This window comes from Platichthys flesus, chromosome 17, assembly GCF_949316205.1.
Source record: "Platichthys flesus chromosome 17, fPlaFle2.1, whole genome shotgun sequence".
NCBI classification, from domain to species: Eukaryota; Metazoa; Chordata; class Actinopteri; order Pleuronectiformes; family Pleuronectidae; genus Platichthys; species Platichthys flesus.
The window spans coordinates 19,096,992-19,114,562 of record NC_084961.1 but is presented as its reverse complement, the minus strand read 5'-3'; the positions used below and the strand labels follow the sequence as shown (position 1 = coordinate 19,114,562).

At 41.8% G+C, this 17,571-nt stretch overlaps 1 protein-coding gene across 3 annotated transcripts in view; it reads right to left on the bottom strand.

The window, feature by feature from the left end:
- The window catches only part of LOC133972829 (retinoic acid receptor beta-like), a 134,171-nt gene that overhangs the window by 34,379 nt on the left and 82,221 nt on the right, over positions 1–17,571 (bottom strand). For all 3 annotated transcript variants that reach the window (XM_062410405.1, XM_062410407.1, XM_062410406.1), the window contains one exon: positions 3,618–3,759. In XM_062410405.1, coding sequence (XP_062266389.1) covers positions 3,618–3,759 — 142 coding nt within the window. The remainder of the gene's footprint in view (positions 1–3,617; positions 3,760–17,571) is intronic.

Genomic DNA, 17,571 nt, shown 5'->3' with positions numbered 1-17,571 from the left:
TACTCAAACCATCCCAAACTTTGTAGTATGAAGGTTACCCAGCCATGTGTGGACCAAACCCTGATATTGTTCCTTATGTCTTTCTGATGCAAATAAAGACGGCTCCTACACTTAAAGCTTTTCTCAAAGACCATGGTCTTTCTGACCCAATCAAATCATTATGAATGTGAGAAGATGCATAAAAAGGAAACATCAGAAAAAATAAAGACATTCATTACACAGTTCTAGATCTAGAGCTACATCCAATTTAAATAGCTAACTGTGTCCAACAGCGCTCAGTTTTCTTTACCAATGTATCTCTATTTAGGATATATGCCTCAATGGCTGAATTATAATTTGTATCTATGTAGTGGAAAGCTACATCCATCCATCTCTCCATCCAATATCTATCCTTTTTATCCAGAGGGAGCGGGGCCAATCCCAGCAGACATTGGGTGAGACAGTCCATCACAGGGCCAACATACAGAGTAACAATCTTCACACAGTTCATAGAAGTAGACTTGAACGGCCCTTGAGCCTTTTTAACTGTCTCCAATTAACCTCAGTTGCATGTCTTCTTATCTGAGCACCTGGAAAGTGAAAACCTGATTAACCGACAGGCTGGAACCTAGAACCATTTTTCTGTGAGGCATCAATGACGTTAAGATTTTTTATTCTATTATTTCATATTTTAATGGTAAATATTGCAGAAAACCTTTCTGCCTTTCTCTGCTGAGGTCACTATGGAGGCTACTGTACTGCAGCCTAGTCTAAAAGTCACTGGAATTTTAATAATTTGATAAATCCTCATGAGTCAGACTAGTTTGAATAATAAGGGCTTAAAATGTTTTGAAAACATTTACATTAAGAAATGTTTTGCATCTTTCTCCCAGATGACAAATAAATTATGTGCACAGAGGACACATTTTTATAATGTTTATAAGTCAGACATTTTGTGCAACTTCTTAAAATGTCCCTCATAACATACAGACACATTTCTGTCATTGAACCCTACCCCAAACGGATCAAAGGTCAGTTCCATTTCCTTCTATCTCAAACATAAGCTGCTCCCCCATGTCAGTTGGTAGAGCTGCAACAACAGGAGCAATTAGACAATTAGAGTGTAATTCTTTAGATTACATTTGGGATATGTTCATGAGGGAGCTGGGTCCTAAAGAGAGACGCAGCCTTAGGAGTACTCTTGAGCTAGGCACTTAACCTCCTGAGGTGCTCCATTGGATGAATACAGTCCACGTTTTCACTGCTCATGGATGGTGAAATGCAGAGGTCAAATTTCCTGTGTGTGTTTAAAAACACACCTGCCACATAACCCACTTCAAATTGGTAGATGTGCATAGCTAGAATTTTGGTATTCTTGTCTTGATCTGCCCCCTGTGTGACTCAGGGGTAGAGCGGATGTCCTCCAACCAGAAGGTTGGCTGTTCAAACCCTTTCTTCATCATTCCACTTGCTAAAGTGTCCTTATACTGAACCTTGCTACTCCTTGCTCCTTCTCATTTAGAAAGGTGCTGCACATAGACACACTGTATGACAGAAAGTCCTGAGCCTCTCACTCCGACATTCGTGACGAGAATGTCCAGAGATAATCTGGAGCTCAGTCTATGTCTGAAAGCAGCTCAAGTCTCTGTGTTCCCTATGGTCCTTGTTGGTTTGTCTGATCTGTTCCCCTGGTGTTCCCCTCCGCTTCTGTTTGTTGCCCGTGTTCCAATGGTTTTGCCTCTTGGATTTTCAGAGTTTGGATTTCCTGTCTGGCTGAAACTGCTTGTAAGCCTGTTTCTGTTATAAAGCATATTCACTGCACCTATCTTGCTTCCACATGTGTCTGCATTTGGCTTCAGGATTAATTGAACTGTGAAATTTCTGAAATCTTACAGTGTCCCATGGAGCCTATCCGTCTGACTGCTGCATTTGGAATCCCCCCCCCCTCCAGAGGAATTGATTCTGCCCAAAGCCAAACAAGGTTATTGCCTTCACCTCTGCACCAGCTCCATTCCCACTGAGCTTGGGATGTTATGCTGTGATGAAACTGGGCCATTCCTCAAAAGGAAGTGTAAATGCCTTATAAAACATGGGGCTCATTTCTATCCTTCTTGATAAACATGAGACTTTTTATCTCCACGTACAAAGTGGTTAACTGCGATTGTGCGGCAGGATTATGTTGTATGCATGTGATTATCTTTTTCAGTGTCACGTGTTGGTTTTAAAACTGTAAGTTGTGTAAAATGTTTATTTGTACATTTGTGGACAGAGGCACAGATAATATTCTGAGAAGTGAACTGGCACTTCCGAAATTAAATTGTAATATGTAGTGAGTTACAATATTATAATTATTTAGACAATTCATTTTCAACTAACTCTTCAATTGCTAAGCATTTTTGACATTTAACTTGACCAACTCTTCAGGTGATCTCATAACCCAACACCATGTCTTTATTACACCATAGCTTAAATATCAGCCATATTCTTCAAAAAGATGTGAGACAAAATCGTAAACTCATACATTCCGAAAAAATGAGCACAGCATAGGCCTACAGTCAGTTTGGACCTTGTGGAGTAGGCATTTAGATCAGGAGGCTAATGATGCCTATATCTCGCCTCCGTCCATGAAGAAGATAGGGAATGGTCCCTTTTTTCATCTGTGGCCCTGTGGGGGGGTTTAGCCCAAGGATATCAAGACATCATCTTTTCCATGACTCCTCTGCTGAGGTGTGAAACAGCATAAGAGACAGGAGCAGAGAGCTAATGGAGCATGAACTGGACCTGAGCCATAAATGCTGATGCAATCAAAGAATGCCAATAACCTGTGAAATGCAAACTCTGACAATGGAGTGAAGGGAAAAATGGGGGACTCGACAGCAGGGTTTTAAGACTCAGGTTGTCGGTTCTTTGTTTGCCTGCGTACGATTGGATGAGGTGTGGGTCTGATCAACTGCGCTATAATAACAAAACCTTTTTGCAGCAGCACTGGCACAGAAGACTTGATCTTCACTGTTATCACACTGATTACAACAAATGTGTGTCTGTACAGGACATTTAATATATCCACGTAGAACCACTCTGGATTTACATTTAAAGATATAAATGTGATGACATCAGACTAGTCATGACTCGAAATTAATAAACTCGTTTTTCAAGATGTCTGTTTTCAGTTAGCTTGTTTGTCGTGTCTGCAGGACCAAGGTTAAAAGCTGATGTTTTTACCGAACAGTCATTATTATCATTACTTTTCTTAACATTGCAAAAGTTTTTGTTTAATTTCTCATACAATTAAATTTGGCAAACCCATTCATCTGAGGTCGTATGCTGACTTGAATCTGAAAAAACTTCAATCCTCTGAAACAGCAGAAAGCAAGGAACACCAACATTTTGAGGGCAACTCTGGCTTATGAGGAAGAGCGAGTTGTTCACTCGTTGTTAGGTAGGCTGTTCGTCGCCCATCTCCTTCTATTGGCCAATGGTGGCTCAGAGTGTATGATTGCGCAATAGAGAATAAGTGATGTATGAAAGAGTCAGTGAGTAAAGGGCCACATGAAAGCCGTACATTTCCCATTCAACCCATGACGAAGTTTAAATTGAGCCCATATCAGTACATTGAGTAAAGTGGGTTGGTGACTCACACTCTTTGGACATTCCCACGGCAAAGCACTTCTGCAGGCGGCAGTACTGACAGCGGTTCCTCGTCACCTTGTTGATAATGCAGTTCTTCTCCCGGTGACATGTGTACACCATGTTCTTCTGGATGCTGCGGCGGAAAAACCCCTGAGGAGACAGACACAAAACAGAAATCAGGAGGTGTTCATGAAAAGAACTCTCTCACAACGTTAACCTCATTCTTTGCTCCTAATCTTCTGCAGCCACCTATTTTCTTGATCAATGAGTCAGCACCAGTGAAATGTCAGTCTGATGAGAATTGCCATTAAGGCTGAGAGAGAAGCGAGGCAGTGCGTCCCTGCTGGGAGCTGTGTGGAGCTTCAAATACTGGATTTAAGCTCAGACATAGAGTGGGAACAGAGAGTGAAGAAGCTCAGGCTTTCAAACAGCAATGCTGCTGTGCTGTATGGAAGAATAACTGAGGAGTTTTTGTGCAGTTGAGTTTGCAGTACTACATCTGAACCAGACAAGGTGACATTGAGCTTCTATGGAAGACCAAAGCACTCTCTCTTTCAAAGGAATGCTTTCATTGTGATTCACTGGTACAACAGCATCGTTATTGGGCTAATTCAATATTTAGCACTAAAAAGATATAAGTAACTGAGAAGTGAAAACAATGGGAGAGCTCTGCATTAAGAGTAGGGGTTATTCATAAGGCCTTGAACTCACATGGAACTCGGGAGATGAAGTTTAAATTCCAAGAATGACAATTAAAGTAAAACATTCTCGGAATAACAACCAAACTTCGACAGAGGCTAATGCACTTCAAATAGAAGATCAAATGTCTTTTGAACAGAACTTTTAAAAATTCTCTGTCCCTTGACTGGTTACGTTTTGGCATATGATGCACAGAGGGAGATGTTAGATCTCCATAACAATGAAGGGAATTACATCGGCTTATTAATTTCCATGAGACTGGCCGTGGTTGTAGTTTCGCCTGTGAGATGATGAATGTGACGTTACGATTAATAGGCATACTTAAAAAAAACAATTCTCCTCCCCCAAAAAATACATTTGAATGTGTGTTAAAATATTTGGGAAAAAACTTTTAATCAATGCATCAGTCATAGTATGGATGTATAATTAACTCTCCTATTCAGGTCCTTATAAAACCCTGATCAAAGAGTTCCCAGCAGTTCCAGCTTCAGAGACCCCTTGATTTAAGCCTCAATAGCTTGACCTGCGCTCACTTTATACTTAAACATAAACAACACAAATCAGAAGTTATTATGACCTGGACAGTACTGAAGTATACTCTGTGTTTGTTTGATTTGCTTTATGAGACATGAATTCAAACACATTGAAAAAAACTCCAATATTTTCCACGCACGCAGTTCAACGGCCACAAACAACGGATGAGAGGTGTCACACACAGCCAGGACTGTACTTCAGAATAACACTGGAGTACCGATTGCTACTGGGTATTTCGCACTCTGACTTTGATGGCGTCCATTTAAAACACAAGGTCTGTACCTTAGACACACCTTCTTCAGTTTCCTGTCTGTACCTGCTCTGCTTGTGGCATGCCAGAAATGACCCTTCTTAACCGTTAAAGCCCTCTTCATCTAAAACCACATTCAGCCATGTGGTGTGACATTCCAAGGGCTCTGGGCTGCCTCCTTGAAGGAGAGTGATAATGACAACAGTGTGGATCCTCCTTGAATATCTTGGTGCACAGAAACAGAGGCAGAGAGCTCATCTGCCTCTGTCGCTGAGTGACAGAAAGCAGAGGAGCATCTATAGGAAGCTGGAGTCTTCACAGATCCCCCCCCACCCCACCCCTTGATATTAATTTTCCATAGCTCTAGGGTCTTTTGCAATGATCGTCCATCATCCAGACCCTTTTGCACCGGGTGGGGGAGGTGGGGGTTAAAATTCCATTTACCATAGCTGCCTGTGACGGATGGGACCTTGCCTTTTCATCAGTGAAGCAGGATGCACGATGGGTAACAGATTAGATCACAGGAGTGAAACGACTGACTCTGTAGCCCATCTCGCCTCGGCCTCGATCATCCATCAAATGCCGAGCTGCCCCTTTGGTAGCACCGGATACTAACTAAAAGCAGCCAATCGTGCCTCAGCCTTGATGACACGTGACCAGCGCGAGGTCACCTCCCCTCAGTTGGCATTATTCATTTTCTTAATAGAGGCCTTTATCCTGGCTGATGTAAGCCAAGTGAGTTGGTAGACATTACCTGTGAGGCCTGATGGATGACCATGGACACGGCCTGCATCACCAATAGCCGTCATATAACTGTGTTCAGGTTGGGTGCAGAACCCAAGGCTACTCCAGTACTTATGCCATTCAAAGCTGAGAGCACGCAGGTCACTTAGCCTTGGAAATTTCATTGTGTGTGTGATAAGTGCTGTATGTGCTTGGGCTTTCATAGTTGTCCATTGTGTGTCACGCAATTGCTGCAGACTGTTTCCCAAGATGTGTTTGAGTTTTAGCTCTACTATGGGGATGGTTTGTTGACAGTTAAAGGTATGCAATGCTCCTCTTCCTCTCCATATATAGTATATTAAATATACCTACTGATGGGGAAAAGGAAACACGATTTTCTGATAATAGAGAGTTACAGATTCCTGGCAGCTAGATCAGAGACGTTATACGAGAGAAACAAACCACCACCGTATCATAAGAGTTTGCAGCACTAAAGAAAGAAAACAAATCAACCAGTCACATTGTTGCACTGATGCAAGTAAAACTTCAGTTTCTTGACTTCAACATCAGTTGTGTAACTAATATATAAATTGACAACAGACGTTCATTTTGGGGCAAAGTTAAAGTAATAAACTGGACTTACAATAATGATATGAACTTTACAAGCGCGTGTGTAAATGTTGTTCAAAGTGACAAGTTCATCCAAGTTCAGAAAAAAACAACCTGAACATCCATAATTTGCCGGGGCTGACAAAGAATAAATAAAAGTCTTTGATGTAGAAAGTAATTTAAATTAACTTTGAAATTAACCTTAAAGTCACTAAATAATAGCAGGCTAGCTTTCTTCACAGTGCAACCCTAGAGGACACAACTGTTATAACATTGCGTCAAATTGTGATGGTTTATAAACAGCTTCAGCGACATAGTGGTCAACAAGACGAGAAGCTAAAAAATAATAAATGTCTCTATAACAGACAGTGGAACTTATTTTCCAGTTAGCTTCCCAGCTGGTTAATTATTATCTGGCAGATAGAAATCCAGTCAACCTGATGGGGCTACTATGACAGACTATCCAAAGATGTTAACACATTTTTTGCCATATTACAGTTAGCAAATTACTTCTTTGCTCACCAGCTATAGCAGGATAGCAGTAGGGTAGTAGGGTAGTCACTATTTATGCTTCCAGCATCACATATAGATTAACATTGCAGTGTCCCTTTTTTTGTCTGACCGCATTTTATTCCTGTTGCAAATGGCTACTTCAGCTCCTCTCTGAGAGTTAGCCCCACCTCTGCCACTTTGTTCAGTACGATCTGAAACAAGTAATGTCATCAAAAATCAAATAATTAATAAAGAGATGGCATAATGGGGCAGTGTGTATGAAGTGGAGCAGATTTCCTCTTTTTTTTCTCCATGCAACCCTCAAGTACTTGTGCTTATAACCATATGGCTAAATTCCAGGTGTTGGTTTCTGTGGCCTACCATTGAGGTAGTCCATGCTGAGCTAGCCTGTAAATATCATCCTGACAGATGTGTTTTCCAGGATAAACAGTGCGTGGTGGGGTAAAGAAGTTGCCGCATCTTCAGTGGAGCGGAAAGCAGATTGCAGGGGTCAAGGGGGATCTGGAGGCTGGAGGACTTGCCTCTTGTACCACTTCATGATGATATGTGTGAGTCTTCATAGGTGCTAATCCTTCAGACAGCACACAGGGTTATGTTTGTTGACTCGATGCATGTGGAAATAACTGCTTGGGCAATCACGATGTTAGATGTCTGCATGGACATTGACCACGTTTTGAGGGTATGGTCACAGTCTGAGTTGATTCTCTGTGCATAACTGAGCACAGGGTAGTTCCTGCTGCTTTGTGGTCTGCCTCTTCCCTGCATCTGAATGAAGCTTCTCAGATCTTAAGCAATCTCTGCTGTCAGCAACAGCTTCTGGTTCACCCTTGAGGTGGTGGTTTTAGTGTCTGTGACGTCAATACGTCAATAGCACTGATGTGAGCTGTCACAGTCTCTGTGTATTCCTCCAGATTGATGCGATCCTCTTGGCAGCTTGCTCTTTTATTGCTTTTGAAGCACTGATTCAGGATGGAGATGGACACCTCTGGACATAAATGCTTACAGATTGGTCTGCACATTTCCGGTGGTGGTCTCTTTACTGGGATTAGCATGACATATGTGATCTAAATGGCTAGGCTAGGAAGGGGTTGATAGAATGCATAGCATGCATTTTGGTTTTTGTGTATACAAGGTTCAGTGTATTTCTCTTCTTGGTGCAAACCTGATATGCTTGTGGAACTGTAGAATAGTATCACAGTCGTGAACATCCTCAAGTAATAGTATGGCCAGCACATTACGGCCATACACTCAACAAGAGAATAGCGTTGTATGAAGGTGAACACATTATTCATGCTCTACAAATCTTAGCGGACAGTCATGAAGCCTTGTCATCTGTGCGACTCACTTGTGTGCATGTCCACAGTGTCCCTATGGAGTGATGTTTCAAGGAAATTTAATCCAAGCTGTTCTTAATTTCATGCTTGGTAGTCCGTCTAAGATGTAAAATTCAACTCATTGTCTTGGTAGAAGACATTAGCCAATAGCATCGATGGGGCAGCAAGTGGAGTGGGGTAAGCCTTTAGCCGAGCTCGGATTCCAAAACTTCTATTTCCTCCGTCACAACATTTAGTGCTTTTTCTCAGTGAGAGGTTGCTGTGTTTGCAAGTGCTGCCATGTCATGACTTTTTTTTTCTTGTAAGTACATGTTGTGAGTCAGTTATATAAACATTGTTTTGTACTGTGACACTTGAAAAGATGTACAAAAATATCTTATCCAATTGCTTGTTTGAATATTACCCCATAGTAAGTATTGCCTGTATAGCTTCAGGACATACTATCATGACTTTTTGTCTGTTAGAAATGAGAAATTAGCAAAAGGGGAACTGAAAAGTATTTCAGTGCTTCATACATGATATGTTGTGGTAAAAGACAGCGACTCAAGATAACTGTTTCTAAGCAAGAAATCACTACAGCTGTTGATTCATGTAGACAGGGTGGCGATAAAGAAACACTGTTGCTCTTGTGTTGCACAATATTGATGGTCCTTGTATTATGTAACCTCAGCAGTAAAATGTTAGATCACATTATTTCATTTGAGCTTTTTTTGATTCTTAGTTTAGGGTTTATTATTTAAACCTAGTATTTATTTTGATTTTTAGCCTTACAATAGAAAAGGCTTTGAGGATAAAAAGACCAACATGCTTGACTCAAGTAGCATTAACTCTGCAGCACAACAGCTTCCACAGAGGGGATGTGATTGCATTGAACAGACATTTGTCCAAAATAAGATATAATCTAATAAAGTCATGGAGTTAACATTATTTAGGCAAGACAAAATATAATGAATCACTAGTTTAAATCTGTTGTATTTGTGCAGCTCTGCTGTGGTCAGCGTGTTTGACTGTTTGCTGTCAATAATGCCAGTTACATGACTAATCAGTACATGTGCTGGTTGTTTTCTATTTATCTTGGCTCATGGATTAGTAATTATGGATTTGGTGGCAGATCAGCTAGTGGAGTGCACACACGTTATATTTGCGGTGCAGTCCCTTTGGCGGCTTCTCTCCGTCCACTCTGATAGGTGAATATTGTTCATAAGGTCTTGCTTGTCCTAATCGCAAAGCATCGAGAAGCAGGTTCCTATGCTAGATTTTGTATTATAATAAATTAAAGAACATTATCCCTTAGCAATGTATTCACTGAATAAAGGATTATGGGAACAAAGCTTAAATTTCTCTTTGTTATTATACTGGCCACATTTGATATTAGAGGTGGTGATAGCTTGATAAAGTCTGGCTGTGGACCCTCCCAAGGATCAGGCATGTTTTTTTTATTTTTTGTGACAAGTGAATTGCCTCCAAAGCCAGAGGTCTGATCTGACCATCAACTAAATGGTGCAATAAGCTATAAGTCTGTCTTTTTGATGCTTGTTCCAACAGTTACAGTCACAGTGTTATTCAAACATGAGCTGTATGTGTAACAATGTGTATCTCCAGTGGTTTCTGAGCAGCAAAAGTGAACAGAAGCTGCAACTTGGAACAATTAATCTCTTCAAACCTCCAGGGAAACACCATCAGTGTCTGATGTGACACTGAAAATCATCACATCTGCTCTTTGAGCCTTGCTTTCTTTTCTCCCTTTCTGCCCTCATTCTTGTTTTCATCAGTATTTTTTGTGTCTCCTCTGTCCTACACATCCTTTTGATTCCTTTCTGTCACCACAGGACACCGGTGTTGTCTTGATACTGTAGACTGCTGACATTTGCCACGACGTGCCCTGCAGGGTGAACTCATTTGAAGTTTATAAATGTGCGACCAAAGGACACCCTTGAGCTGAGTGTTGTACAAAGGTGTTTACCTAGGAAGTGTAAAGTGGCAGAAGCGCTGCTGCTGGGCTCAATAAATTATAGGATCAGAGGTTTCAGCTGCAGGGACAAGTTGAGAATGAATCACACCTCGTATACAAGGATGCAGAGGAGGGCAGAGCTGCTAAACTCAGTTTGCCCCCATACAGGATCTGTCTACAGATGACATATATAGACGAGAGGCAGGAAGTGGCTGAATAGGTCACAAATATATATTAATTTCCACTTAAAATTATGCTGACAAAACACTTTTTTGTTTGTGTTTTTATCCCCTGCTGCTCTCATACATTTTGGAGATAATAAATAATTATGAACAATGACATTTCACAAATTAAATGATGATCACACAGATATAATTGAATTACTGTTTGTTTTGTACATAGGGCCCTATTCATTCTTTGTGGAAAGGTACATTTTGTGTATGTTAAAACCTATAGCCATCTTGATTACAGAACTCTCTTTTTGCTCTTCTGTAGATACGGCCATATTGAGATGTAATGTCAGTGCATCAGGGGACACAAGCTCAGCCACCTGGGAGATAAGGCCACTTCCCCCGGACTGATAAACTGCACCTTAACCAAGATCATTATCCAACATCTTGTTATCTTAATGGGCCAGGGATAGGGTGTCAGAGTGACGGCCCCACCATCTTAGGCCTTCTCATTTACAGATTAAAAATGAAAGTTGCGCCTATCAATTATTAAGCTACAAGTCAACCCCATGTCCACCTGGCCTCCTCCTCCTCTCTCTCTCTCTCTCTCTCTCTCTCTCTCTCTCTCTCTCTCTCTCTCTCTCCCGCCGCTCCTGCCATCCACTGGCTGCAGCTCTTTGGACTCAGCTGCAGCGTTTTGTGTTGCCCGAGGACTGGGTAGAGCCGCGGGGAGAGAGGCAGCGCGGCGGATTAGCTTTCACCCTTAATCGTGTCGACATCTTATCACTGCCGTGGAAAGTGGAGAGGACACTGGAGACCCTGAGGGGTTCCAGAAAAATGAGGAGAAGAGGTAGAGTGGAAAGTAGGAAGGTAGGGGGGTGGAGAGGGTGGATAGTGATAATTATCCAGTTCATCCAGTCCAGGCTATTACTTACACCAGCAGTTTACTGGAAAGACATTAGAGTTCAGGGAGCGAACAGCCTTGTCAGAACGACTATGGGAAAAAATAGTGGAAAAGGAGGACAAGAATAAGAGCAGGTTTCCTAAAATTCTTGTTCCATTTTAGGAAATGAATCAGGAACTTTAACAGACTGCGATCATGTGAAAAATAATAAGTCCATCATTCCACTCCAGTTTTCTGTTTTTTCATTTCAAAATAAGGGTTAGAACTAATGGTCGAATTAGAGGCTTTCTCACCCTGTATACTATACTCCATGTGCACACATTTCTCCAAGTGAACACATCAATTGTGCCAAGTGGGTTTTGTAGAAGCTTATAATGGACATTTTGGAAAAGACAAAATGGGGACAGCAGCGGTGTTGTGCTTCAGCCTGCTGTATCAACGGAAACAGCAGAACAACAGGACAAGAAAGGAGCCGGACTGCACAAAGAGTCACATTGTTAACGTGGCAAATGTGAAACCTCAACTGATAAGGCACAAACAGTTACAACATGGAAATCAAGACGCAGCTCTCTCAGACCCCCCCCGCTCTTCTCTGATGTTTCTCCTTCTCTCTCAGACCAGCCCCGACACTCAATCAGTGCCTATCTGTCCATCTGAACATCTGAAGTGCACAGATGGACCAGGAGATACAGTGGAGACTGAAAGGTAAGATAAGGGGAAGTAGAAAGAGGAGGGCAAAAAAAAGAGGTCATGGAGAGGAGGAGGAAGAAAATAGCTGGTAAGAGGCCCGAACAGAGGAGCTGTGTGACTCACCCAAGCAGCTCTGAATAGCTGCAGAGACACAAAACTGGAGACCAAACGAGAGGCATGAAAAGATAACAGAGGAGAGAATGAGGAGGTTTCAGATCACCCAGTCTTCCCCAGACGCCCCACTGTGGCCCTATTCTTCAGGTTGCCGCTCGCCATTCAGCGCTCATCTTTCTGCCCCAGACCTGCCAGGGGCCCCCACAGCACTCAGAAGCCATGTTTGAGCTCTCTCTCTCTCTCTCTCCAGTGGGAGGCCTCCGTCCTGCTCACTTGCACATTAACACACACCCCACACAGGCAGACCTGTTGCTGACCTGTCCCATCAAGCACAGGCAAGGCAAACACTAGAAACACTACTGTGTCGCTTTATTGTGTGTCAGTAGATGTGGATCTTTTTCTAAGGTTTCAACTTATTCAGCTGTTTAGGATACGGTTGGCCTAATGTCTGGAAATTCTGAAAGGTTAGTTACACAGGCCCACGTCAGTTTGAGCTACATTCAAGTGTGTGTATCATCATAATATATTGTACCCAGTTCGGGTTCCTCCACATCCACTGAGGTGATTTAAACCTTATCTCCTTTAGTTCTAGGGTTACAATTCATTATCAATAAATTCAGAGCTTTGAGTTGTAATAAGGCACAAATTAGAATTAGACAACAAGTTGTTTTTCACAAAGCTCTTGCTCTTAAGTTGCTAACTAGCTGTTTGGTCCTGATCAGGTAGTGTGCTGGGAATGTATCAGTGCTGTTGCCGAAGACAATGCACACAAGAGTGGTGTAGCTGAACCACAGCAACAAAGCTACAAGCCAGAAAACTACCAGTGAGCTGAAACTGTCTAAATGACTTTGTCACTGTGAGAAATCCTTTTCATTTCACAGCATGTAGACATTTGTTCAAATGAAAAAAATATTGATTAGTGCAACATTAAAGTTCTGGGCACAGTGATATTGTGACCAGTGCCAGTTCATTTCATTTCAGCTTACGGACATTTGCAGATGGTCACTACCAGACTGCAAACTATCTTGACAGGGCTCAGATTTGAAATCAGAGAGCTGGATAGAACAAGATGGCGGAAGCTTCGATGCTACTTATTCAGCACTATAAGACCCCGGCTCTGCTGAATTTACAAACTCATCCACAAAGGGGCTACAGTCCGTTGCAAAAACATATGTAGCAGATACTCCATGTTCACTCTACAACAATGGAAGTAGCCACTAAAGTCATCCTGATCAAACTCAGGGCACCTCAGAATCTCATTCATAATTCAAAATATGTTCAGAAAATACAAATGAATAATTTTGCATATTTAGAATAATGTTGATATAACGACCAAGGTAACTAAACTAAAGTAAAATTTGCATAATAATGCAACAATACAAACTGAAAATCAACCCCAAATGTGTAATGTGAATGGCCCCCTTTTGAGATTTTAAAATTAGCTCCTAAACGGATTATTCACCTGTGAGTAACTTTTACATGACCTGATTTAACCAATGATCAGTCATTGATTTGATATCAGCCAGGTTATGATAGCCAATTGAAATCCAGGTGTTTCAAAAATGTGAAAATTGTATGTGAAGTTAATGGGGACACGACTAATTTCGCTTTTGAATACAAGCCTTGCAGTTCTACCAATAGCACATTAGTGTTCCACTTTCATGCTATTTTAAATCATCTGCGCGACACAGGGGAGAGGGCAGGCCGGACCACAGCCCCACCTAGTTGTGCACTTCCTAAAGTTAAAGTGTCAGTGTGTAGGATTTAGTGACTTCTAGTGGTGAAGTTGCATGTTGCAGCTGAATACCCCTCACCTCACCCTTCCCTTCCAAATATGAAAGAGAACCTTTGGTAGCCTTCAGTTATCATAAAAACGCAAAAGATTTTTAGTTTGTCCAGTTTGGATGACTGTAAAAAACATGGCTGCCTCTGTAGAGAGGACCTGCTCCCGATGTTATTATAAAGTATTTAAATAACACGGGTCAATTCTAGGATAAAGAAAAAAACAATTCTTAAAATTCTTACATGAAAACACACCAGTGAATACATCACCAGGGTTTTTTTATATTCAATTTCTCCCAATAGTTCCCTTTCTTCTTAATCTTACTCACTGGACCTATAAGATAAAAGCTGGGTGGAGCTGGGGCTGGAGTATTTAACAGGCGTGTGTTACAGTTAAAGCTGTATGACAAGCTCCAACCTGAGGGCTAAGAGGAATGGTGTAGCTTAAAATACGATTCTAAACATGTAAGGAGAAGGGCTGACACAACACTGCCATATACAGTAGAAAAATTGTTAAAGAGGGAAGGATGAGGTCGTGTTAGTACACCAGTGAAATCTAGGTCAGAGTGGGAGTCAGTCAGACAGCACTATGCTGCATCAGGCTAACTGATTTAACTCTGAATACACGTTAACAGAGCTCATTTTCTATCTCAACACGACGCAAACATATGTTGTTGATGGTCATATGGTTTTCACATCTCATTGACCTTAAGATTCGTTTGGAAATGCATCTGGTGTTAAGGTAGCTGATAAAACAACGATAATTTAAACAATGCAATAAATCCTGATCAATGCTGTGACTATATTTTTCCCCATTATTGATAAAAAAATTGTGTCCATCTTTTTCACCTTTTTTGCCAAATCAACAAGGAACCTAATAATATCCACAGCGTCTCTCTAATGACAAACTTGCACATCAACCCGAAGCACTAAAGGACCATCATTCATATTTAGGATACCTGTTTGAGCAGGTAACTGCTAATTCGTCTGACAAATAGCAGAACGGATGTATTCCTTTAACTAGTACCCCTCCACTGCACCACATGGGAGTACACTTAAGACTGTTCCTCCTATTTCTGCTGTCAACCAAAGAAGATCTTGATTAACTAGAATCGCGGCTAATCCTCAACCAGTCGATTGGTTGCAGGGAAGAAAAACCGATTGGTTTATGACCAATCGATTTTTCTATTAGTAGCATATTAACACAAATTCAATAATATTATATATAAACCTACCACTGCCTTTCAACAGGAAGAAACCACCAACATAGCCAGACTCAGGGAGTGTGGGGGCATCTGCTTTGACCAGTTGTAGCCACACCAACTCATTTGGAGTCAACTCAAAGTAAACACTAACCAAACTAAAAATAAGTTAGACCTAGACCAGTCTCCATTAGCTCAGGTGAGTTCAAATGTATTTCTTAAACACCCTGTCGCCAATGGAAGGCTATTGGTGCAGCACTTTACTCCTTCCAAGTTCTAAACGGAAAACCAGAAGTTGTCAAACAACTGACAATTTGAACGAGAGTATAACGGCTAACCTGTCGCCCGGGAAAGTATGGTAAACTGTCAATGGACTGCATTTATATAGCACTTTCCTAGTCTTACTGACCACTCAAAGCATTTTTTGCGATACAAATCACATTAACCTATTTACGCATTCATACAGCACTTTTATACGCAGCACTTTTTATCGCCCATCATTCACACACAGGGACTTAGTGTCTTGCCCAAGGACAACTCAGTCTGAGGATTGGAGGAGCCACGAATCGACCTCCTAAGCCACCACCTCCCCTTCATAGTCCTACCTACTTCACACATAAACAACCTGAGCTCTCAGTCACAGTCACACTCCAGGTGAAACATAACTAATTGTTTGTAAATTTATAAAGTTGCTTTTCTAGTCTTGATGACCACTCACAGCACTTTACAGTGCATCTATGAACAGCACTTTTGGTTTTTCCCAAGGACACTGCGGCATTGCAGATGGGGAAGACTGGGATCGAACTGCCGCCCTTCTGGTTGAAGGACGACCGCTCTACTCCTCAGCCACTGCCGCATATATAACATGCACAAAATTCAAGACTTTCAACTGGCCATCTACTAATGACTGTAAAAAGACACAAAGCAGTTTAAGCAGTTGAGCAGCAAATTGCACTGCAGGGAGAGCACAAGAATGCGATGGCATAACAATCATATCTATTTCATGTCATACTTCTGCAGTGTTGACCCTCTCTGTCTGATTTTTCTCTCTCTATTAGCGCCTTGCACTTCTTTTATGTTGTACAACGTTGACAAATCACATTATGAGAGTGAGTGTTCGCACCGAGGGGAGCTGTATAGATTATGGTGACAGGCAGAACGCACCGAGAGAATGGCCCCAGCAAATCCATGTCCCTTTTCCCCTCTTTATTTCTCTAGTCAGCTCAACTTGACTCTTCATAACCGGCGTCCTGCAACAGCAGTGGACAGCAGGGAGTAAATAAAGATATGAAAAGCACCCGGGGGGAGAAGGATTATGAGATGTGAGGAGGGTGCTGCAGGCCCGAGCACTGCTATGGATGGAGGTAGGAGCAGGGTGGATGGCACTGCATGTAGGTCTGTTAAAGGTAATATATATGATATTCATTGCAATTAGATGTCACAGTAGCATCCTGGAAAACACAGCAAATATCAAATCGGCCAAACCTTCCTTCACCCTTCCTGTCCTCTCAGATAGGTGTTGCTAAACATTTAATGGGTGCTGAGAAGTGGCCCCTTTACCACACACACAGCTGAATAATATTAAACTGTGGACAGGATAGCCAACACAAAGCAAGTCCAGCTAAATGTGCAGAAAAGGATCCATTGTCTCCTACCTTTGGGTTGGTGCACATGTTAATTTTTTCCAAACTACACAATGCAGCAATGGAGAAATACACAGAGTTGGAGATCTCTTATATTATTACATTACATTTCATTTAGCTGGCGCTTTTATCCAAAGCGACTTACCATAAGTGCATTCAATGCCGAGGATAAAGACCCAGGACGACAAGAATCAAGAAAGTACAATTTCTTCAAAATAAAACAAAATTACAAAGTGCTATAAGTAAGTGTCATTTAAGTGCTACTAAAGTGTTAGTTTCAAAAAAGTTGTTAGTATATATATTTTTTTATTTTTTTTATTCAAGGTATAGTCTGTGTTTTGAGTTTTCGGCGGAAGATGTATAAACTTTCAGATGTCCGGATGTCGATGGGGAGCTCATTCCACCATTTAGGAGCCAGGACAGCAAACAGTCGTGATTTTTATGAGTGTTTAGCTTGCAGTGAGGGAGCCACGAGCCGATTAGCCTAAGCAGAGCAGAATGAGCGTGCTGGGGTGTAACGTTTGACCAGGGCCTGGATGTAGACTGGACCTGATCCGTTCACAGCATGGTACACAAGAACTAGTGATTCTAACAGGATGCGGGTAGCCACTGGTAGCCAGTGAAGGAAGCAGAGGAGCAGAGTGGGGTGAGTAAATTTAGGTTGGGTAAAAACCAGTCGAGCTGCTGCATTCTGGATGAGCTGCAAAGGTCGGATGGCAGTAGCAGGTAGACCTGCCAGGAGGGAGTTACAGTAGTCTAGGCGTGAGATGACCAGAACCTGGACAAGAACCTGCACCACCTTCTGAGTGAGAAGGTGCATATTCTCCTGATGTTGTACAGCATG